General features: G+C 41.8%; 1 protein-coding gene across 6 annotated transcripts in view; it reads left to right on the top strand.

The window, feature by feature from the left end:
• RELN (reelin) overlaps positions 1 to 23850 on the top strand; it is a 736759-nt gene that overhangs the window by 451812 nt on the left and 261097 nt on the right. For all 6 annotated transcript variants that reach the window (XM_068276234.1, XM_068276231.1, XM_068276232.1 and 3 more), the window contains 4 exons: positions 1430 to 1542; positions 6421 to 6629; positions 9090 to 9218; positions 14115 to 14224. In XM_068276234.1, coding sequence (XP_068132335.1) covers positions 1430 to 1542; positions 6421 to 6629; positions 9090 to 9218; positions 14115 to 14224 — 561 coding nt within the window. The remainder of the gene's footprint in view (positions 1 to 1429; positions 1543 to 6420; positions 6630 to 9089; positions 9219 to 14114; positions 14225 to 23850) is intronic.

Raw genomic sequence — 23850 nt, 5'->3', positions numbered from 1 at the left:
GGCGTTTTAACTTTGATAAGGCGTGCTAACTTTGATAAGGCATGCTATTTGTCTGAATCAAGCCCCCTGCATGCAAGAAAATGCAACACTATTTATTTTTGATAATCTGGTCGATTTCTATGTTTATTGCATATTTTGACATGTGTTGGACAAAAATACATTGTAGACAGTGCATTGTGATATCACAATCAGTCACAATTTTATGATATGGGCAGTGTATTTACATGCACAAACATACTACGGTACATTATTGCATAGCACAAAGAGGATGTTCGAGAAACATATGTTTAGAATTTTAATATAGGACATAAAGATAAAACTCCTGCAACTTTTCACAGATCAAACACAACATACATGTATCTCGTTTATCAAGGTATTTGTGAAGTGTGGCACGTAAGACCATTACTCCAGTAATGATGGTTTGTACAATTACATGCATAGTTAGAGTAATAGTTTTCTATCCACAATATCTGCTAGAGAGTATCTTGTGCTGCTCTCACTTCAGATCCATGTTGTGTAGATCACAGGATGAAATTGCTACATCTACTGGACTTGCTAAACACCTGAATGAACAACAGGAAATATGATTTCCTAATCTAGTGAGTCAGATAATGGAAACTGTTAGCTCAGCAGTAGGACAGTTGTATAGTTCAGTATGCAATCACACCGTTCAGAACATGGCTCTGCAGAGCATCTGTAGATGAATCTGTGTTATCGTATTCCTGGAAAATGTCGAAGGTTATATGATTCCTTCTGTGCATGTTTTTCAAATACTAAATGATTATTTGCATGTGATCTTTGTGGGTAAATTACAAGTTAAAGGATCAGTAAACATCCAACACAAGTAATGTGAGTGTGTTAGCAAGCACATTCATGTATGTACTATTACATATACTCAGAAGCCCATAGGGATTCATAGTAGGTTCCTAGGTTCCATCATAAGTCCGCCCAGATCTTTTCCCTACATGCATGGGTGTAATACTCCCACCTCCTTCTGGGCACCAGAGGTGGGGATGAATCATGGCAGGAGGGGGGTGGGCATCGGAGGTGGGGATGAGCCATGGCAGGAAAGAGGGGGAGAGGGGCATCGGAGGTGGAGATGAGTCATGGTAAGAGGAGGAGAGACTTTGTCGCCCCCCTCTTACAGAGCCCTCCATATCATGTATATTTGTTCTTTGAGATAAATAGGATACAATAAAGTTGTTTTAAAAACATTCACTGGTGCCATTATAGCCATAAACATCTCTTACAAGATGAATGATGTAGGTATTTTAAAAGCGAATACGGTAGAAAAAAAAAATATCATCCTCTGCAAAAAACGTCAACATAACAGTAGATACAACAAAAAGAAGGGGAAATTAGGTTCTTTTTACTGCCAAATAACATACACTGTTTAATTTTATTGAACATGCCTATTAATTTGTTTTAGGTGGTCTCTGCAGTCCAGGGGAATCCCATGAGCATGATGTTGTTCTCTATGCACAAGTGGATGGACGGAAGGAGCAGACTGTTATGGATACACTCTTCTTTTCTTCTTACAAGGTAGCTCTGAAATAAAAGCTAAAAAACTAAAAACAAAACAGTCTGGTTCCTTTCCATTTGCCCAACAAATAAGGCCCAGTGTTGGGGAGGTGAATGTGACTTCAAACATCATTTCACATGTGCCTTTACCACACCTCATTGGGAGAATCACAATCACCAAACAATTACAACTAAATTAGAAGGTCAGAAGAAGAAACATATTAGTAAACTCCAAAAGTGCAGTGATATATGCAGAGAAACATTACCAAAAAAATCACACTCCAATATTGCCTAAATATCTCTTTAATGCCCTGTTACAACGTATACAGTGCAATGCATTTAAAGCAGGTGGAAACTGTCAGAAATCATTCAGTAATGCCAAAAAAATAAATAATGTGTGTGCAGTTTATGCATATTAATTTATGAACGTTAATATGTGCCCAATGAATGCAAAACTTGAAATAAAAAAGATTAAACAGGCGTTAAGGGCACTTAATATGTTTTCTGTTGTGCAACCCCTTTTTGTGAAAAATGACTAGCAGTGTTCTCCCCAGAGCCTTTAAGCTGAGCGCTCCACCCGGCTAATTGTGGCGAGCGCCCAGGTGTCATTTGCCCCGGTCTGGACTTTCCTCCTCACTCTTCTGTGGCACTCACTTGTGCCCTTCCACTGCCTGCCCACCCTCCTGACGATGCTAATGAGAGGCATGCTCAGCTCTCCGCAAAGATACCCTTGCTCACTGCAATGCATATGCAGTCCGGCAGATCAATCAGCGGTGCCAGTGGCTTACAGTGGCAAGAGCGAGTGGTGCCTAGTGACTATGCCTTATACAATAAGTGATATCACTGTTCACTTCCTATATTTGAAGTACATGGTGCGGTCAGTGGCACCGCTTGCCCTCATCACCACTGTCAACCACCAGCACTGATGATTACCTGCCAGTCTGCACATGCAGTGCAGCGAGGGAGAGGATCTTTGTGGAGGAGAGCATGTCTCTCATTAGCATCGGCAGACAAGCAAACAGCTACAGAGAGGAGTCTGCAGGCCGAAATTTGTCTGCTTATTCTGCCCTCTTAGCCTGTGTTATATCTCAAATATAGGCTGGATCAGGTATGAAGTTGCACAAGGGTACAAATTAGCAGCTGCACCCAACCTGAGACTAACCCCTGCCCACCATGCTGTATTGGGCTTATATGGGACGATAAAGGGGGTTCACACTGGCTGCTGCTAAAGTGGGATATGGAATCTCCCTTTGGTGTTGGGGTGGTCTCTCATTGAGTGATGCAATGGTGTAGGGGAGGGACTTTCTCATCTCAGAGTGCTGCTGGTGGATAGAGAATGCCCCTCCCCAATAGCATCACTCAGTGTGAGACCCCTCCTGACCATCATCCAAAGGGAGATTACCCCTCCTCCAGCCAGTATTATCCCTTTTCCCCACCCCACTAGCATCATCCAGTGTGAAACTCATTAGCACTCAGCATTATTTACAACCCCCGCCCATCCAGGAGCACCCTTCCCTCCCCCCCCCCCTCTCCCCCAGAGTAGTACGCAGTGTGACCTTTCCAACACGGCTATTTTTTCATGCCACCTGACTGGAGAAAAATTCTGGGGAGAACACTGACTAGATGTGCAAGACATAAGAAGCAACTGGAAAAGAGTTGAGAAATGTAGAAAAAAAAATGACTGCATTAATATGTGTCACTATGCTATATGAAGCAAGACATTGTAAAAAATAACAATAAAAAAAAAAACTACTATGCCAGCCTCACTCCAACCTGAATTATTGTACAACGAGATGATTTGCATATTCAGCAGTGATGCACTGGGAGACATCTCAGAGCTCACTCCAATCTGAATAATTGTACATACCTTCTGTTTTAAGAAGGCAAACTTCTGATTTCAGCCCTTTTTGAACTATCAATTATTATAGACTATGTATTTACTTTTAAAGTAAACAGGGGTGGGGGAGTGGATTTTGTTTGTCAGCAGAAGTCAACTTTATTGAGTTTCAAATTATAACTCTTTATGAAATCCCACTTCAAACTCATAATCCTCTAATTCATAATTACTGATTGTATCAGAAGTGACTTTTATTAAATGTGTGCAGAGCTGGATTAAGGCTAAATGGGGCCCTAAGCAAAGTAACTGATTTGGGCCCCCACATCATGTCGTAATAGAATCAGAAGATGCAGCTGCACAGCAACATGCCGCACACACCGTGGCAGCCGAGCTACTGGTTGCTATGGGCAACAGCCAGCTTTCCTCTGTGGGTGCACAATGCAGGGAATAGCAGCGGCAAAATGCAGAGTGAGAGATGAATGGCTGGGACATTTGCACTCAGGGACTGGGGCACCCCTGTGAAGAGGGCGCCAGATTTCACAGCAGCAGCACTTTCCCCCTGCATCTCCAGCCTGGCAATAGCAAAAAGCTCTGGACACCGCCAAACCGGAAGCCGTTCCCCAGACATGATTACATAACCACCCTCACCATCGAACAACCGATTTCCTCCCAAACTAGACAGCCACCATGCAGCCTTCATCCCAGTGAATATGATAGTCCAGCAGAGAAGGCAGCCGCAGCAGGGGAGAATGACAGCACCAGATGACTCACATTCACCTATTGCGATCCAAGCAATAGAGGTCCCATCAGGTCATCTGGAGCCCATCTGTCTCCTCTAGAGTGCTGACGCTCTGTTACTACTACTATTACTACTTCCTACTTCCTGTCTGATCTGAGAATCAGGAAGTTCAGAGTGAGTGGCTGCACTGTAGAAGAGACAGATGGGTTTCAGATGATAGGATCTCTATCGCTTGGATCATGGATAGGTGAGTGAGCAGTAGGAGAACAGAGGCGCTAGCAGGATAAAAGTGGATAAAAACTTTAAAATTTGCTGGGAGGAAGTGGTGGACTTACCTCCATAAAGCAGACACGAAAGACTGTCTAAATAGTAGTCACATTTATTAATTAGTACCCCAAAACAGTGCAACGCGTTTCGCAGGCCCAGCCCGCTTCATCAGGCAATAAAAATGGGGACAAGACAGAATTTCAGCAATAGCAGGTGTAGCGCCTTTACTGAGGCGCTACACCTGCTATTGCTGAAATTCTGTCTTGTCCCCATTTTTATTGCCTGATGAAGCGGGCTGGGCCTGCGAAATGCGTTGCACTGTTTTGGGGTACTAATTAATAAATGTGACTACTATTTAGACAGTCTTTCGTGTCTGCTTTATGGAGGTAACTCCACCACTTCCTCCCAGCAAATTTTGAAGTTTTTATCCACTTTTATCCTGCTGGCGCCTCTGTTCTCCTACTGCTATACCGTGTCCACCCCTGGTGGAGGGGTGATCTACCCCCTTTCGCATCTACAGAGAGCGACTTCTTATCCCTGAGTGAGGACAGGTCTAATCTCCTCACCTGCCTATACAGTGGTTGCCTGTGTGGTAACCCATGTTTGTGAGTATAATTTTCTCACGATAACCTTTACTTCATTTATGCTTAACATACTACACTATATTGGGCTCTCGGTTTCTCTACACTTTAGGTGAGTGAGCGTTTGCCATCTGCTGCTATCATTCTTGCTGCAGCTGTGGTTCTCTGTGGGAAGGGAGGGAGGAGTGGGCAGCGGCAGAGCGCACAGTAGCAGGAGGGGAACCTAGGAGGAGAGCCTGGTTCTGAAGACAATCAGCAGCGCACGGCATCATTTGACAAGACAAGACAAATAACATTTATATTGCGCTTTTCTCCTGGTGGACTCAAAACGCCAGAGCTGCAGCCACTAGGACGCGCCCTACAGGCAGTAGCAGTGTTAGAGAGACTTGCCTAAGGTCTCCTACTGAATAGGTGCTGGCTTACTGAACAGGCAGAGCCGAGATTCGAACCCTGGTCTCCTTTGTCAGAGGCAGAGCCCTTAAAGGGACTCCGAGCAGTGCCTGTGGGTATGCCTTTACGCATACCCACAACTAATTAAATACATCCTCACACCTACCAGCATGATGTTTGTAATTATATCCCCCTGGGTTCCTTATATTTCATTGCATTGTGCTGAATCGAGCCGCCGACTTTGGAGAAAAGTCGTCCTGTGTAATACAATGTAACTATGGAAAGATGCATATAATTTTGAAGCGAAATTGCCGTGGCCGCGATTTCGATCGCGAAAATAGCGAAAACTAAAAGGCATAGGGTGGCAGTTTATATATCATTGGAAAGAGGAGAAAGAGAGCTTTCAAATGATATGCATCTTTCCATAGTTACTGCACTGCTCAGAGTCCCTTTAACCATTATACCATCCAGCCACCGCTGACAGGATGGCCAGGGCTGGTTTGTGTGCTGATGGGGCCCCTTTGACTCTGAATGGGGGCCCCAAGCGACTGCTTTTGTTGCCTGGTCGGTAATCCGGCCCTGAATGTGTGTAGTCACTTTTATCAAAGTCAAGTATGGCAAAGTTAGATAATATTCTTGCCTGGTTCCTGAAAAAGTTCATATCACAATAGGTCCACTTTCTGCATGAGGTTCACATGAATCCCCCATGTTGCTGGCTGCTGGTTGCTTTGGTTCTTCCTGCAGCCAGGCAGAAGAAGTGCCCTTTTGCCCCTCTTCCCCAAGAAAACAATGCTGTAGTAAGAACTTTATGTGTTAGCCCCTTTTAGGGGGAGTGAGTGATGTGAATTATTTCATCTTTTCTGTAGTGCTATAAATATATGTATGTTTAATAATTCCACAATTCCTTATGAGAACAGCAAGCAGTTCAGTGAACAATGTATGAACAGGTGGAGAATGACATGGTTAACAACAGCAAGCTTAAGAAATTATTTAAATGTGTTGCATTTTTTTCCCGTGTAAACATAATAGTTATATGTAGGCAATGGTAAATTACTATACTTACATTATTTTTGCTTGTTTTTAAGGCACCATCTCTGATATCTACTGTCATTAGCCCAGACCTGCAGACCCCTGCTACCAAGTTTTGCCTCAAGCAAAATACTCATCGAGGAGAGAATTTAAATGTCTGGGCTGTGGATTTTTTCCACATGCTACCAGTTTTGCCTTCTACTGAATCTCACATGATACAGTTCTCTATTAATCTAGGATGTGGATCACATCAACCAGGAAACAGGTACATGCATGGCGTACGTACAAAAAGGGCGCCTGGACAAAAAGGGCGCGGGGTGTAAACTCTAAATAATAATTAATCATTAATAGGGTTTATAAATATAGTGTGCTATATTTCGTTTACAAATAATGTTTAACAAAATTATAAATCATTAAATAATGTTTATGAAATCGGAAATTGTGAAAACGTTAATCTTCCCTGTTTCAAAAGTTAAACTTATAATTACGTTTATAAAAAAACCAATAATATATGTTTAATTGTTATAATTGTATATTATTGTGAATAACAGTCATTTATGGTTTGTTCTTATAATAAAATCTGAAAATATTGTTTATAAAGATGATATAAATATAACTACGTTCGTAATAAGTGTTGTAATACATTAGTAATTATTACTAAAATTTTACTAAAACTATACCTAAGCCTACTCTTACACAGAACCCTACCTGTACCTATCCCTAACCCCTAGACTCCCCTGTTGGTGCCTAAACCTAAGACCCCCCTGTTGGTGCCTAAACCTAAGACCCCCCCTGTTGGTGCCTAAGTAACCCTCCCTGTACCTACCCCTAACCCCTAGACCCCCCTGTTGGTGCCTAAACCTAAGACCCCCCTGTTGGTGCCTAAACCTAAGACCCCCCTGTTGGTGCCTAAACCTAAGACCCCCCTGTTGGTGCCTAAGTAACCCTCCCTGTACCTACCCCTAACCCCTAGACCCCCCTCTTGGTGCCTAAACCTAAGACCCCCTGTTGGTGCCTAAACCTAAGACCCCCCTGTTGGTGCCTAAACCTAAGACCCCCCTGTTGGTGCCTAAGTAACCCTCCCTGTACCTACCCCTAACCCCTAGACCCCCCTCTTGGTGCCTAAACCTAAGACCCCCTGTTGGTGCCTAAACCTAAGACCCCCCTGTTAATGCCTAAACCTAAGACCCCCCTGTTAATGCCTAAACCTAAGACCCCCCTGTTAATGCCTAAACCTAAGACCCCCCTGTTAATGCCTAAACCTAAGACCCCCCTGTTGGTGCCTAAACCTAAGACCCCCCTGTTAATGCCTAAACCTAAGACCCCCCTGTTAATGCCTAAACCTAAGACCCCCCTGTTGGTGCCTAAACCTAAGACCCCCCTGTTAATGCCTAAACCTAAGACCCCCCTGTTGGTGCCTAAACCTAAGACCCCCCTGTTGGTGCCTAAACCTAAGACCCCCCTGTTAATGCCTAAACCTAAGACCCCCCTGTTGGTGCCTAAACCTAAGACCCCCCTGTTAATGCCTAACCCCTAGACCCCCCTATTGGTGCCTAAACCTAAGACCCCCCTGTTGGTGCCTAAACCTAAGACCCCCCTTTATTATGTGGATAATTATGTTTTACTAATTGTGGATTAAAAAAATATTTTGCAATTTACGTTACGTACTGATCGCTTTATTTTGTGAATAATAATGTTTTACAAACAGTAAGGGATAAAACTTTAAATAATGTTTTAATTATTTAAATAAGATAAATATGTTTAGTATTTTCATAAACGTTATTCGGCACGGGTGCATTTTATAAACGTAAATCACCACAAGTTCAGTTATAAATCATTAAACAGCTCCGGGCGCCGTTTGTAAACTTTATTTAGCTCCTGGCGCCGTTTATAAACTTTATTTAGCTCCGGCGCCCTTTTTTCCTACCCGGCGCCCATTAAACGCTATTTATTATGGGAGTGAATGGCGGCGCCCTTTTTGTCCACTAGCGGCATGCGCCCTTTTTTCCCAGCTCCACATGCATGACCTTTGACATCTAGCATGCTTAATGTATTCAGTATACTGTATGAGCAGCCTCAGTCAATGGGCCACTCACAATAGATCACCTGACATTTCTGCCATTTATAGAAGGAAATAGTGTAAAAGTGTCCTACAACTAATTAATCCTGCTGACATCTCTTGCCTGATGCCCTTTAGACATCACAGGAACTCCCATGGTGGGCAGAAGGGCTTTCCTGTTAGAAATACAAGACATAAAAGGGCACACATAACATAGCGTCTCTGTAGACAGAATGAATGATAAAAGACTGCAGTAAAATGCAAAGCAAGCATTTATATCTACCTGCTGTGAAACAGTTTTATGTTATGAATATATTTCTGACCTGGCTTATGTGAGATATTCATATATGGACATAAACACAACAACCACTGAAAGACAAAACACATTTAAGTGCACACACATATTTGCATTCATATTCAAGTATTATTTTATGCTGCTGCTAGATAATGAGGATACAACATAATTTGGCTATAAGGTTGAGAGCTGCTTTCTCATATATTAAAAAATGTTTACACATAACAATGCTAGTGTTTTCATGGTACCAAAATCCTATCACTGTTAATCTTTAGCCATTATCCATTATAATAATGTTGCAATGTGGGACCGTTTTTGTACTAATTGTCACTTATGTGAATGTTAATTACATTGTTCTGTGCTGTTATCAGTGTCAGCTTGGAATTTTCAACTAATCATGGCCAGACTTGGTCATTACTGCATTCGGAATGCCTACCTGAGCTGTGTGCTGGACCACATCTTCCACATAGCACTGTCTACTCATCAGACAACTATAGTGGGTAAGAGGAAGTTACAGATTTCTATAATGTACACTTAAATGTATAATTGATGTCTGATATCACAAACTGCAGTCACTTAAGCTATGTATATATTATACATTTCTGTTGCCCAAAATGATGATTTGTGATTGCTTCAGATGATAGTAACCCCTGTAAAGTCCTTTGTTTCTCATCTGACTATTTATATGTATTTATGTATAGTGTTGGGGAGCTTGTGGACAGGAAGACTCCTCCTCTCAGTTGCAGCAGGGTAATGCAAAAGCAATCAGCCAATTAAGTCTAACATGAACGAGTGCTGATGAGCGAAGGGTGGGGCATGTTAATATAGACAGCAGACTTCCTCCCAAAATTATCACAAAGAATAGTTTTGAGTGACAAAAATATAATATCTGTATGTACCAGCACCCCATATTTACATATGCTACTATTTGACGCTGTTCTGTGTGCTTGCACACTCTTGTGCACGCAACTATTCCTGGGACCACATTGCATCGGCCCTCAAACAGTGATCAGTAACCAATTAGCGGTAGTTTGGTGTCCAATCACATGGTCACCCTGATTGGCCAGGCATGACAATTAAGCAGAAAGTTTATTTTTAGAAAACGCTTTTCTAAACCTATGCAGGAATTCAACTTCAGAGCTTATTGCAGTCTGTGTATAAGCTCTTAATTAAGTGAGTTATAACCAAACATGCACTGAAATTGATACAGTTTATTTTTTTCTGTGCACAGTCCCCATCTCTCGCCTCACTAGTGTAAACCTAGCCCAACTCTAAAGTAACCCTATTTTATGCTGAACTACAAACTGCTGATAAGGAATCCTATTATGCCCCATTACCATCTTAGCACGGCATTGTCAGTAATAGGGTTCTCCTGAGCTAGTGGTGCCTCTGAATTTGGTTGGATTTTCCATGAAATGTAAGTCCAGCCGTCCTTCCTTAGAGCCCCTGGCCACATCATAGAGTGGCTTTTGCACCAATGCTGAAGTTGACCAGTTGCCAGATGGCATGGGCCCAGCATGCAATCTGGTCTAAATTTTTATTTTCTTTTAGGCCTCGCTCACAGTGGTGCATTGAAGTGTGGTGTAATGGCCGCTTCGTAACGAGGCTTACCACGCAGCAATGCACCAAAGTTCACAGTGCATTGCAACATAACTGGATGCAGAATGGCAATGCATTGCATTTAGTGCATTACCACAAAACGTGATAGTTAAGGCTTATAGTGAAGCATACTTTTCATTAAACTGTATGCTTCGTTGTATACAACACAATGCGTGGGTAACATGCAGTGCCAGTTCCAGATCTGTTGCATAGCATTCCTGCTGCTACAGGGAACAAGCACTATTAACGTGGCCTTAGTCTGAGTAGCCTGTTGGGGCTTAACAGTGTCAGGGTAGTGATCACGTGGTGGTATACAGCCTCACCACACATTTGTATTACAAAAATTCATTACAGGATTACCATGAAACTAATATTATTCTTATCGTCAGTGCTGATCGTAATGGAAAAAGCTACGCTTACGGATCATTACGCGTAATTTTACGCTATTACGCATTACGAAATTACGCTTACGGCATAGACATTCAATTTCGGTACATGTCTGTAATTACGCATTGCCCTTACGCAATTACGCGTAAGAATACCGTAATTCAAGTTGTTACGTTATAGGCTTACGCGTAAATTCCTACTAGCAATTAATGCGTAAGGTCATGCTGCCAAGCGGAAAAGTTGACGCATGGATCAATGTTAGGTAGCCGCCGACTTTAAGGGTTAATAGCAAAGCCCCCTTAAGTGCTAAGAGCCTCAAATTTGGAGAATATATTAAGGAGATCAGAAGGAATAAGAGGGAAAATTTTTTTTTCAAAAAGACCTTATAGTTTTTGAGAAAATCGATGTTAAAGTTTCAAAGGAAAAATAGATACATTTAAAAACCCGCCGACTTTAACGGTTAATAGCAAAGCCTGCTTAAAATTTAGAAACACCAAATTTACAGGGTATATTAAGGGGATCAGTGGGAATAAGAGGAAAAATTTTTTTTTCAAAAAGACCTTATAGTTTTTGAGAAAATCGATTTTTAAGTTTCAAGGGCAAAAATGTCTTTTAAATGCGGAAAATGTCAGTTTTTTTTGCACAGGTAACAATAGTGTTTTATTTTCATAGATTCCCCCAAGTGGGAAGAGTTTTACTTACTTCGTTCTGAGTGTGGGAAATATTAAAAAAAAAACGACGTGGGGTCCCCCCTCCCAGACCTCTTTAACCCCTTGTCCCCCATGCAGACTGGGATAGCCAGAATGCGGAGCACCGGCCGCGTGGGGCTCCGCACCCTGACTATACCAGCCCGCATGGTCCATGGATTGGGGGGTCTCGGAAGGGGAGGGGCAGCCAAGCTTTCCCCTCCCCCTCCGAGCCCTTGTCCAATCCAAGGACAAGGGGCTCTTCTCCACCTCCGATGGGCGGTGGAGGTGGAGGCCGCGATTTCCTGGGGGGGAGGTTCATGGTGGCATCTGGGAGTCCCCTTTAAAAAGGGGTCCCCCAGATGCCCACCCCCCCTCCCAGGAGAAATGAGTATAGAGGTACTTGTACCCCTTACCCATTTCCTTTAAGAGTTAAAAGTAAATAAACACACAGACACTTTGAAAAAGTATTTTAATTGAACAAAAAACATAACCACGAAAAAAGTCCTTTAATATTCTTAATTAACCATTAATACTTACCTGTCCCTTTAAAAGCCAGTTCCCACGCAATATCCTCGGAAATATACTAATCAGTTACAATGTAACAAAGCTATTACAATGTAACAACTTTGTTACTTTGTAACACCACCGCACCCGACGTCACTCGCCGCCACCGCCGCGTCTGCGCTGACCCGACAGAGCTCTGAGCTATATAGCTCAGAGCTCCCTAAGCATCTTTGTATTTGGGCTCCAAGGAGCCCCATTGGTCCTTAGCAGACCAATGGGGTTCCTTTAAATCAGAAGGAACCCCATTGGTCTGCTAAGGACCAATGGGGCTCCTTGGAGCCCAAATACAAAGATGCTAAGAGAGCTCTGAGCTATATAGCTCAGAGCTCTGTCGGGTCAGTGCGGGACGCTAAGTCCCCGCCGCCTCCCGCTGTCAGCCCCGCCCACATCTGTCACCCTCATGTCACCCACATGTGGGTGACATGTGGGTGACATGTGGAAGAGGCGGGGAGGACAGCGGGAGGCGGCGGGGACTTAGCGTCCCGCACGGACCCGACAGAGCTCTGAGCTATATAGCTCAGAGCTCTCTTAGCATCTTTGTATTTGGGCTCCAAGGAGCCCCATTGGTCCTTAGCAGACCAATGGGGTTCCTTCTGATTTAAAGGAACCCCATTGGTCTGCTAAGGACCAATGGGGCTCCTTGGAGCCCAAATACAAAGATGCTTAGGGAGCTCTGAGCTATATAGCTCAGAGCTCTGTCGGGTCAGCGCAGACGCGGCGGTGGCGGCGAGTGACGTCGGGTGCGGTGGTGTTACAAAGTAACAAAGTTGTTACATTGTAATAGCTTTGTTACATTGTAACTGATTAGTATAATTCCGAGGATATTGCGTGGGAACTGGCTTTTAAAGGGACAGGTAAGTATTAATGGTTAATTAAGAATATTAAAGGACTTTTTTCGTGGTTATGTTTTTTGTTCAATTAAAATACTTTTTCAAAGTGTCTGTGTGTTTATTTACTTTTAACTCTTAAAGGAAATGGGTAAGGGGTACAAGTACCTCTATACTCATTTCTCCTGGGAGGGGGGGTGGGCATCTGGGGGACCCCTTTTTAAAGGGGACTCCCAGATGCCACCATGAACCTCCCCCCCAGGAAATCGCGGCCTCCACCTCCACCGCCCATCGGAGGTGGAGAAGAGCCCCTTGTCCTTGGATTGGACAAGGGCTCGGAGGGGGAGGGGAAAGCTTGGCTGCCCCTCCCCTTCCGAGACCCCCCAATCCATGGACCATGCGGGCTGGTATAGTCAGGGTGCGGAGCCCCACGCGGCCGGTGCTCCGCATTCTGGCTATCCCAGTCTGCATGGGGGACAAGGGGTTAAAGAGGTCTGGGAGGGGGGACCCCACGTCGTTTTTTTTTAATATTTCCCACACTCAGAACGAAGTAAGTAAAACTCTTCCCACTTGGGGGAATCTATGAAAATAAAACACTATTGTTACCTGTGCAAAAAAAACTGACATTTTCCGCATTTAAAAGACATTTTTGCCCTTGAAACTTAAAAATCGATTTTCTCAAAAACTATAAGGTCTTTTTGAAAAAATTTTTTTTCCTCTTATTCCCACTGATCCCCTTAATATACCCTGTAAATTTGGTGTTTCTAAATTTTAAGCAGGCTTTGCTATTAACCGTTAAAGTCGGCGGGTTTTTAAATGTATCTATTTTTCCTTTGAAACTTTAACATCGATTTTCTCAAAAACTATAAAGTCTTTTTGAAAAATTTTTTTTTCCTCTTATTCCTTCTGATCTCCTTAATATATTCTCCAAATTTGAGGCTCTTAGCACTTAAGGGGGCTTTGCTATTAACCCTTAAAGTCGGCGGCTTTTTTATATTATACGGGAGCGTAATATTACGCGATTACGGCAGACTGTGTAATTTCAATGGGAGTTTACTGTCTTACGCGTAATTTGTTACGCGTAAAACGTAACCCACGGTCTACGCGTAATTAATTACGCGTAATACCGTAACCTTACACGTAACGCTTACGGTGCATTTGTAGTGAATTACGATGCGTAATTACGCTAATGCGTTATTTCGGCCCAGCACTGCTTATCGTACTGTGCAGTCATGCTGGTACAGTGTAGAATTGGACATAGTTTATAAACATATACGTTGTGTTTACAGTTTATTTTTAATCTCACTCAACATTCCTTTTTCCCATTCAGGTGGAATAGAATTACTATTCCTCTTCCAAATGCCGCCCTAACCAGGGACACGCGTCTTCGCTGGAGACAGAATGGGCCAGTTACAGGAAACATGTGGGCACTTGATAACAGTGAGTATTCAAGTCTAAACTATTCTATTTGTGAAAGGGAAATATTGGTTCATTCAGATTTGCCTTGTTATAAAAGTTACGCTGGGGAATTGTTGCATTATTTCTTACATAATTTGAAAAGTGAAAAATAATTCAAAGAATATGTTTTCTAGACACACTTCTTCACTTTAAAACCTAAATTTAGTGGACATGTCAGGAACCGGCCCGCGGCACGCCTGCGTATACGGTTCCCGACTGCTGGTTTGACCAGACTGAGAGGGGAAGCAGCCTTAGTCAAGCTAAAACAAGGCTGGGACCCCTCAGAACACCTCTCACTGCCACCACTAGCGGTTCGCTAGACACTTCCACTCTGCTATCGAGTCCTCAGCGCGCACTCCGCGTTTTCGTATTTGGGTCAGCTTTGCGCTTAGGCCAAATACGGGAACGCCACGCACCCACACACACACACAGTTGCAATCTTACACTGTCGTGAAGCAAAGACCCACTAACAGTCGTTCCGAACGATACTGTTAGCCACTCTGCTGTCGCTACTCGCACTGGCGTTGTTCGTACGTTGGGTCAGCTGCGCGCTTAGGCCAACGTATGACAATTGCCCCCACACACAATGCAATTACAATTTCATACGGTAGTGTTGCTCAAGCGTACAATTAGGCATGAACTTATACACGGTTACACTTCAGTCCCTTCTAGGCTATGAGTGTTAGTTTAGTACAGCAGAAGTCAGCTTATTAAATAATGATTTAATATTCCATAAAAACATAGAACAATGCAGAACTTAATATATATACAAAAAGATTACAAAAAACAAAGTAAAAATAGTTACAAGATAAAAGTTACAAAGATAACACACACGGATATTTGCGTAAAAATAAACAGGGGAAAAAAGAACGTCACCAGCTTAGGTTACAACGTTGTTTGACGGGAGGACGCCGTTTCGACCAGGAGTCGCGATCATCCCTAGCTATTCGCTACCTCCGAGAGAAGATACCGGTGGCTGTCCTGGGCCAGCTTAAATAGTCCGAAGTGTCCCCTGGGGCATTTAATGTCCAGCCCCCAGGAACTAATGCAGTTTCCCCGTTTGTGACATCACCGAACGCTTGTCATAATCTTTCTTGTGATATGCAAACTTCAAAGGGGGTTCCTGTTTTAGCTTCTTGAAGTTTGGCAGGATACAATCTCACCCATTGAACTCTGCAGACATCAAAAAGCTTCCTCCACCTTATTTCCTTGGTTAAAGTGTATTTTAGCACATCCATGAAAAGATTGAATTTTGGTTACAGGTAGCAGTTTGCCTGTAATCCTGTTTACACTTACAGATTTCAAAGCAATTCCACTTCCGTTTTTAAAGTCTGTAGAAATTTCCAACCCCTTCCATGTAAATTTCCAACCTTCAGGTGTCAGCTTCCCATCCCCAACACTCTGGCAGGCTTGCTTTGTATGATGGGACAATGGCTGATTCCAGTTCAAAAGCCATGCCGACCAGCCTATTCTTCCTCAATTGGCCGCTAATTAGCAGTACACACAGTTTCCCCGGCTGGACAATGAGGGCAGAGGTAATGTACATTTACATGCAGACTTACATTATCCTTCAGTTTACTCTTGCCAGGTGACCAATTACTACCAAGCACAATACACATCTGAGGTTTTACCCAGTAGACAGAAAAAGGACAGAAATATGTTCTGTTATTATCCTTAACATTATCAGCACCCCAATATATCACCACAGACATGTTTTCTCCTGCTACATGAAAAATATGGCTGTAAAAGTGATCTTATATTATAAAGCTGATCATAGATAGACATTTTATGTTAGGTACGCACCATACAATTTTCTGTTAGATTTACCTGCCACATCAATTTTTTCCAACATGTCCGATCTGAATTTCGATTGATTTTCTGCTTTTTTTAAATTGTTTTTTTCGATTAAAATCAATAAAACAAAACGATAAAAAAACGATAAAAAAAATGATCAGAACATTTAAAAATCGATTGAAATTCAGATTGGACATGTTGGAAAAAAATCAATCTGGCAGGTAAATCTAACAGATAAGTATGGTGTGTATCTAGCATTACTCTAGCCTGCAGATGAAGGCAGCAAACACCTATCTAACACCTGCAAACCAGGTGTTAAACATTGCAGTGATATTTATAGAAAGATTGCAGAATCTGGCAAAACTTTGCTGAAGGTGTGATGATGCATCAGTAAATAGACCTTCCTCCAATCACTCCTGGTCATTTGTGCCATACATGCACATCACTAAATTGAGACTCAACCAAAAGATTCATTCTTAGTGGCTTGGGCTTTCAGCTGGTAAAGATTGTTTGCTGTGACTGTGATAGTGTAAGGTCATTTGGGCAGCCGAAATTTAGCCAAAATGGTTAATATGTGCTCTTTAGGCAGGACACAGTAATGTATGGATAACATAAGAACCAATCTCCTATGAAAAAAATCTTGGTTGGTGGAAGGATCATTTACTCGTGTATATTTCCTAGTTTATCTGGTCTTAAAGGGAACCTTAACCGGCGGGGAAAAATAAATTCACTTACCTGGGGGCTTTCCCAAGCCTCCTGCAGCCGTCCTGTGCCCGCGCCGGTCCTTCGGTGCCCTCCGGTCTCCCTCCGCCGCTAAGTTTCGTTTTTGGCCGACCGCCAGTCGTCCTCCGGCAAAGCGTCCTCTTCTTCCGTATTCCTCGTCGTAAAGAGCCGTAAAGCGTGTCCGCATGACGCGTTTGGCATCATGCGGACACGCTTTACGGCTCTTTACGACGGGGAATGAGGAAGAAGAGGACGCTTTGCCGGAGGACGACTGGCGGTCGGCCGAAAACGAAACTTAGCGGCGGAGGGAGACCAGAGGGCACCGAAGGAACGGCGCGGGCACAGGACGGCTGCAGGAGGCTTGGGAAAGCCCCCAGGTAAGTGAATTTATTTTTCCCCGCCGGTTAAGGTTCCCTTTAATTCACTTGAAAAGCAGCAGAGTTACTGCACAATCAGCTCTCAAGACCACTCACTCCATACCCCACCCATCTGAGAAGGCACAGTACCAAGCTGCATTGTCAGTACACTCTTTGGCAGACATATTTCACCAAGCCTGCAGTTAGCCTGCAGTTAGACAACCAACTGCAGCCCTTTAGTCTTCATAGTAAAAACACTACCAAGATTATTAATAGAAGTATATGGCCTATATGAAACAATAAACCTAAACTTGTTTTGTTCAAGCGGCTATAAGGTGGTCTAGAAATGATGCTAGACCCAGAAGTAACGGAAATTCAGTGTCAGATAAAATAGAGCTTGTTATGGAGTAGCAAAGAGGCTTTTTACACCTTATTTGAGGCCCCTCAAAATCTCATTTTGGTACTTCCTGTAAACTTCAGGTATGAGCCATCTTGAAGAACCCTAGGCAGGTGCCCAACTAGGGAGGAGCAGCCCCTGCAACCACAGGGAGCCCAGAGCTGTAAGGGGGCCACAACTACTACTTCAATTCTTCAGATAAAAGGGTTCATTCTTCACTCCCTTGGATGCATTCAGGCTTCCAGGATTTCATCTAGGAGTGCTCTCCTTTTGATTTTAGAGATTGCGATGCGACACTACCCTTGAATCGACAATTGATGTGTGTATGCACTGTGTGCCTCTGAGGAAGCGGTCTTTGACCGTGAAACACGTGTCAGGCAGTCCTTTGTTATGGTGTGGAGTCCTGTATATGGGTCTTGTGCTTACTAGTCTGCAATCTTGAAGAAATTTGAATTTTGAACACTGAAGAATAAAAGACTGATTGTTCATTTGAAAGCCCCATTTGTAATTGATGTGGATAGTCTATGACATTGTGTGAGGGGTGGAACTACACTGTTGTGTTTTATGTGATTTTGTATTGCATGAAACAATAGTCTGCTTTGTACAAGTCTGCTACCTTGCATTCTCTGGAGTTACACTTAAAGGGGCCATTTTGTAAGGCAACAATAGATTGCGATTTCACAGCTCACCCTATATCAGTGCTCATCACCACATACATTCCTATGTATAAAAGGCCAGCATCATATTGCAAAGTTTAACACTGCTGCAATAAGCATTGATGTTCCACTCTAGGGAGGGATTGCATTTGCTTTTGTATGTAAACATCGTATGTCATATGTAAACTCCCCCATAGATTAGAATTGTGATCAGAAGGATTTCAGGTGACAAATCTAACTGCTGTCCTAATAGGCGCTTGTTTGCCTATAATTATAGCATAAGCAGCACATAATTCAATAGCTAGAGTTAGTGCCAGTAATAGATTTCACAGGAATGTTGTGATATACAAAGATGCCGCCAAAACAAAGTCTCCTTGAACAATAGATAGGTAAGAGCTTCAATAAATGTTAAACTGTTGTCTAAATAAATATTCTGTATGAAAATCTAACTTTAATGGTGCATTTATTTGTTTGAGTATTATTTATTTAGGCTATATATTTGATAATGTTGACGTTTGTTATAATGCTTCAAAACCAGTCAGAGCTCGGGGCCACCTCCTGGATAGAAATAATAACTCATTTGTCAGGATCAGGAAGCGTTTGCCTGAGGGCAACAAGGAGTGTGAGTCTTTTGCTGTGGTTCCAGTCATAGCAGCCCATTAATAGTCACATACTGCTTTACTATGGCATGTAAACCTTGATTAGTTATACACGTTTAAACCTAAACTTGTTTTGTTCAAGCGGCTATAAGGTGGTCTAGAAATGATGCTAGACCCAGAAGTAACGGAAATTCAGTGTCAGATAAAATAGAGCTTGTTATGGAGTAGTAAAGAGGCTTTTTACATCTTATTTGAGGCCCCTCAAAATCTCATTTTGGTACTTCCTGTAAACTTCAGGTATGAGCCATCTTGAAGAACCCTAGGCAGGTGCCCAACTAGGGAGGAGCAGCCCCTGCAACCACAGGGGAGCCCAGAGCTGTAAGGGGGCCACAACTACTACTTCAATTCCTCAGATAAAAGGGTTCATTCTTCAGATCAGGTGTTTTTGGGGCTACACATGGCTGTGAAGACTATGATGGACACACTTGTTTAAAGACCCTTGCAAGATGAGCCCGCAGGCTGTGAGAGTCACCAGGGGTAAGCAAGGGAAAGGCTGTGAACATTAGGGGGGCTCCATCAAAGTGTTGCTGGGGGGCCCCATGATTTGTAATTATGTCCCTGACCATAGGGGATAATGGTTGCATCTGAAGATGGACATTGCGGGGAATGCGGACAACATGCGATTTACTATAATGGCCAGAGATGCACAGCACTTTTTGCACGACGTGTACTAATCTAACAAATGTGTTCACTGTCTTAGTAAATGAGGATTATATCAACACAAAATAAGTGCTCATATATAGCCAGAGACTTGTATAGCTACCTTTCCTCACTCAAGCTGTGAGGAGCCTGGTTTTTACTCAATCATTCCTACCCTGTTCCATATACATACTCTGCATGATGGGTGGACTAGACGACAGTAACTAGGATGCAAACTGAAATTTAATTCAGAAAAATTCAAATTTGGGACAAATCTTTGTTTACGTTCTACTATATGGTATATATTTGCAAATTTGCTTTAAAAGCATCAGCACACAAACGTGGTTATCTATATTAACCACTTCACCCCCAATGGTTTTTACCTTAACGGACCAGAGCAAATTTCATCTGTCAGCTCTCCTCCCTTTCATTCGCCAATAACTTTATTACTACTTCACAATAAAATGATCTATATCTTATTTTTTTGCTACCAATTAGTCTTTAGGGTGGTACGTTTTGCTATGAATTATTTTATTCTAAATGCATTTTAACAGGGATAATAAGAAAAAAATGGGAAAAAAAATATTTCTCAGTTTTTGGCTGTTATAGTTTTAAAATAAAACATGCTACTGTGAATAAAGCCCAAGTATTTTATTTGCTAATTTGTCCCAGTTATTACAACCTCTAAATGATGTCCCACATTTGGAAATAAAGGTGCATTTTTTTTCAGTTTTGCATCTGTTATTTATTACAAGCCCATATATGCAAATATAACAGAAATATACCTTCAAGCCATACATAGTAAAAAAAAAAAAAGTGGATCCCCTAATGTTACTATTTATGTATTTTTTTTAAATGTTGTCATTTTTTAAAAGTGTTTTTATTTTTGGTAAGGGGGGAGGGTCTCAGGGGTCAGGGAGGGGGGTAGGAGGTACTAATTTATCTTTATTTAATGTAAGAGCCTCCAAGGACCGGCACCACACAAGGTATTAATAGTTCAGTGGATCTTTATTGCAGCATCTGGCAATAAAAAGCAACGACGGCCCGCTGTTTCGGCCTGTTGGCCTTTGTCAGGTTGCACAAAACACACAGTGAAACACACACATGTATGTATATATATATATATATATATATATATATATATATATATATATACAGTATATATATATATATATATATATATATATATATAACCCCGCCCCCTTAGGGCTATGGACCAATCCAGATGAGATGAAAAAGCGGACCTGATGGGGAACAGTCTCCGTGCACGCTCACCAGTGTTTGAAATTTCAAAATAAGAACTCACCAATCAGGAAGCGCTGTAACGCCGCTGTAGACAGCACCAGCGCGGCTACGAATGGCGCATCATGCCCACGCCGCTATCCCAGTCATCGGGAAGAGGCAGTGATGATGTAGGAGTCATGTGCCACAAGCACATGACTCCAGGGTCCAATCACGTGCGCCGTTAGGCCGCCCTATGTGAAACACAAGTGGATCTGACACGTCAGCGGTGGGTGGAGCGGCAGACGTTGCCCAGCAACACATTAACAAAAACATAGCCGCATACTCACAATACCACCGCCTATCAGGAAAAATAGTTACAGTGCTCGCTCATCCCCACAATCTGCATCTGAAAAGTAAAAACAAAAGCAAATGCTGTTTTAAAAAATGTAGTGTATAGTGTGTATTTTTATTTTTTGTATGTATATATATCTTTTTTGACCACTAGATATCCTCACACTTACTGTCTCTGAGAGAAAGAGAGGGTGCTGTTAAAGCAAATCTCATTGGCTTCTCATTGAAGCCATGATCTTTGCTTATGGGCACTTTGTTGGTTCAGAAAAGACTTCTTCCCTTTCCCCATTCGCGTCTCTGTGGGTTCCGATGGTAAGCCTGGAGGGGGGCTGCAATTGTTCATGGTAGCAGTGGTGGGGGAGGATGTTTTAAAACGTCCTGTGGTCCATTGACAGGGGCGTTTTAAAACAGCGCACGGTCGCATAGTGGTTAAGCAAATAATGTTACATGATTTGAAAAAATAAAAGTACATGAAAATTAAATGTAAATTAGTACTTAAGGTGATTGAAATGTTAGCATAAACATTATTTCAATTTTTTATGTATCTTAGGCTTAAGTTTAGGTTTGTACCTTTGCCAAATAAATCAACAGAAACATTAAACCACTGTTTAGCTCCCGAACAAAGTAGATGACATTAAAAATGGATTGGATGTTTTCCTAACATAACAAGCTATAGAGAATTGCCTACATTTCCAAGAATAAATAGTAGACATTTGATCCAATAACTGTATCTGATAGGCATTGGGAGTGAAATATTTTTTCCCCTTTTGAAACTAACTGGCCCATAGTCTTTAAGCTTTCTTTTACTGTGGGGAATCGAAGGGTTCAGGATTGTGGGGGGTTTCCCTTGTTTGAACTCAATCAACAAAGCACATTTTTCAGCCAAACTATGTAACTATGCAATTTAAATGAGTGTGAAATAGCCAGTCATTTTTCCTTCCGGGAAAACTCTGAAAGCTAGAATGAAAAGAGGTAAAGGATTCAGGCTAAAGCATGCTGTAAATGTCCCTGTGGATGTAAGTTAATAAACAAGTACATATTATTGATTAGTTATCACTGGGGACATTCTTGAAGTAATAAGTCACTCAGGCAGGCTGGCTAATCAGTTTGACACGCCAGCTATTGTGTTTGATGCAAATCATTTAGATGTAAAAAAAATTATAAGGTTTGTATAGTTTTATAGGTGACATAAACATTGTATTTTGTGTGATGATTACGGTTCTTGAGGTCATAAGGAAATTTAACAGTTTTTTCCTGTCTCTGGGGCCTGCGTTATATGTTATAGTCATCATTTCCTTTTTACTTATTTCAGCCTTAGATTACCAAGTGGCAAGTGAATGAAATCATAAAAACTATAAAATATCCACAGTACAGTATTTTATTCTTAGCTTTGATGACCGATGTTTTGTCATTATCTGACATTTTAAAATGTACCTATCATCTGTTTATCTTCAGAAGCTCACAGTTACTTTATAGAAAAATGGAATGTTTCATTTAATAACTGTGATTTGGCCAATGACAACGCAGTGCTATGATATATCCCATAGACAGAAAACTGTACATCTTTTCTGCATAGCACAATCAAAACATGTTATAGTACCCTACTGACTGTCATAATACAAAGGTTTATAATACAAATCTTTTTAAAATCTAAAGACTTTGGTTGTTATATCATCTCAGCATGACACGAGCCATGAATCCATGTGGGATTGAGCTCATTTGTATATTTTATTCACTTACACATAAAGCACAGTAAGTAAAATGTCCTTTCCTCAATTATAGCAGTAGCTGTGCGCAACTATTCTTTTATGATCAGAAAGGTTATTTAACCACATCCAAGCTTGTGGTTTTTTGTAAGTTATAATATTTAACTACATCCATGCTTGTTATTTTTGTATGCTATAAGGCTTATTTCACTACTATCTCTTAGGTGTATGTTCCAATACCTGTACAAAGTATGACATCTGGCATTGCTTTTGTTACACAGTTAACTGCAGCTTACTGGTCTATGCTTAGAATGAATAAGGCATACTAAAAAAAAGACATACAGAATAAATCAGACATACTAAAACCTGCTGACAGTGTCTTCCAATTAATTTACTGGGCAAGAATCAGTAGTCTTTTTTTATACAGCAGGGAGAAGTGGCAGCGCTTCTCAAGACAGGCTGCATCTGAATGACTAACAGCATAGATGTGCAGAGCCTAATTATAGGCAGTGTGCACAACTTGCATTCAAAACAGATGCACCTATATTAACATAATGGAGGATGTTAGCTTCCAAAAACAGTTAGTGCATAGTTTAGCATTTGTTTTGAATACAAGGGGTGTATTTGCCTCTAGGGGGCTCTGCACGCCTCTGTTGGTAGTCATTTCAGATGCAGCCTGGTTCAAGAGCACTGCCAATTCTTCCCAAGAATCAGTAGTCTCTTTTAAAATGCTTGTATGTAACATGTATTTTCATTCCTTATAATCTTGTGATATTTTGCATAGTAATATACCAAGTTTGAGTTTGTTATAGAGGCGTTTCATCTTTTTATCTTAGCAATGCAGTTTTCATATTTCCTCTTGGCCCTGTTTGTGGAGGTCTAGAAATATGGCGTTAATGTGGAGAATAATTCTCCCAACTCTACAGCAGACTAAATTGTCCAATCATCAGTGATTTAAAGCATTAGAGTGTCAACGTTTGCTGAGGTCTTGCAATTTATTGGCCATATGCTAGCATGCCTGTGTTAATCTGCTCGAAAACCTGGACTGTTTACATTCTCTTGGTATGAACTTCTCAGTTGTAATCAAAGTATCCATTTTATGT

The sequence above is a fragment of the Hyperolius riggenbachi genome, chromosome 3, assembly GCF_040937935.1.
Source record: "Hyperolius riggenbachi isolate aHypRig1 chromosome 3, aHypRig1.pri, whole genome shotgun sequence".
NCBI classification, from domain to species: Eukaryota; Metazoa; Chordata; class Amphibia; order Anura; family Hyperoliidae; genus Hyperolius; species Hyperolius riggenbachi.
This window is presented reverse-complemented; position numbering and strand designations above follow the sequence as displayed.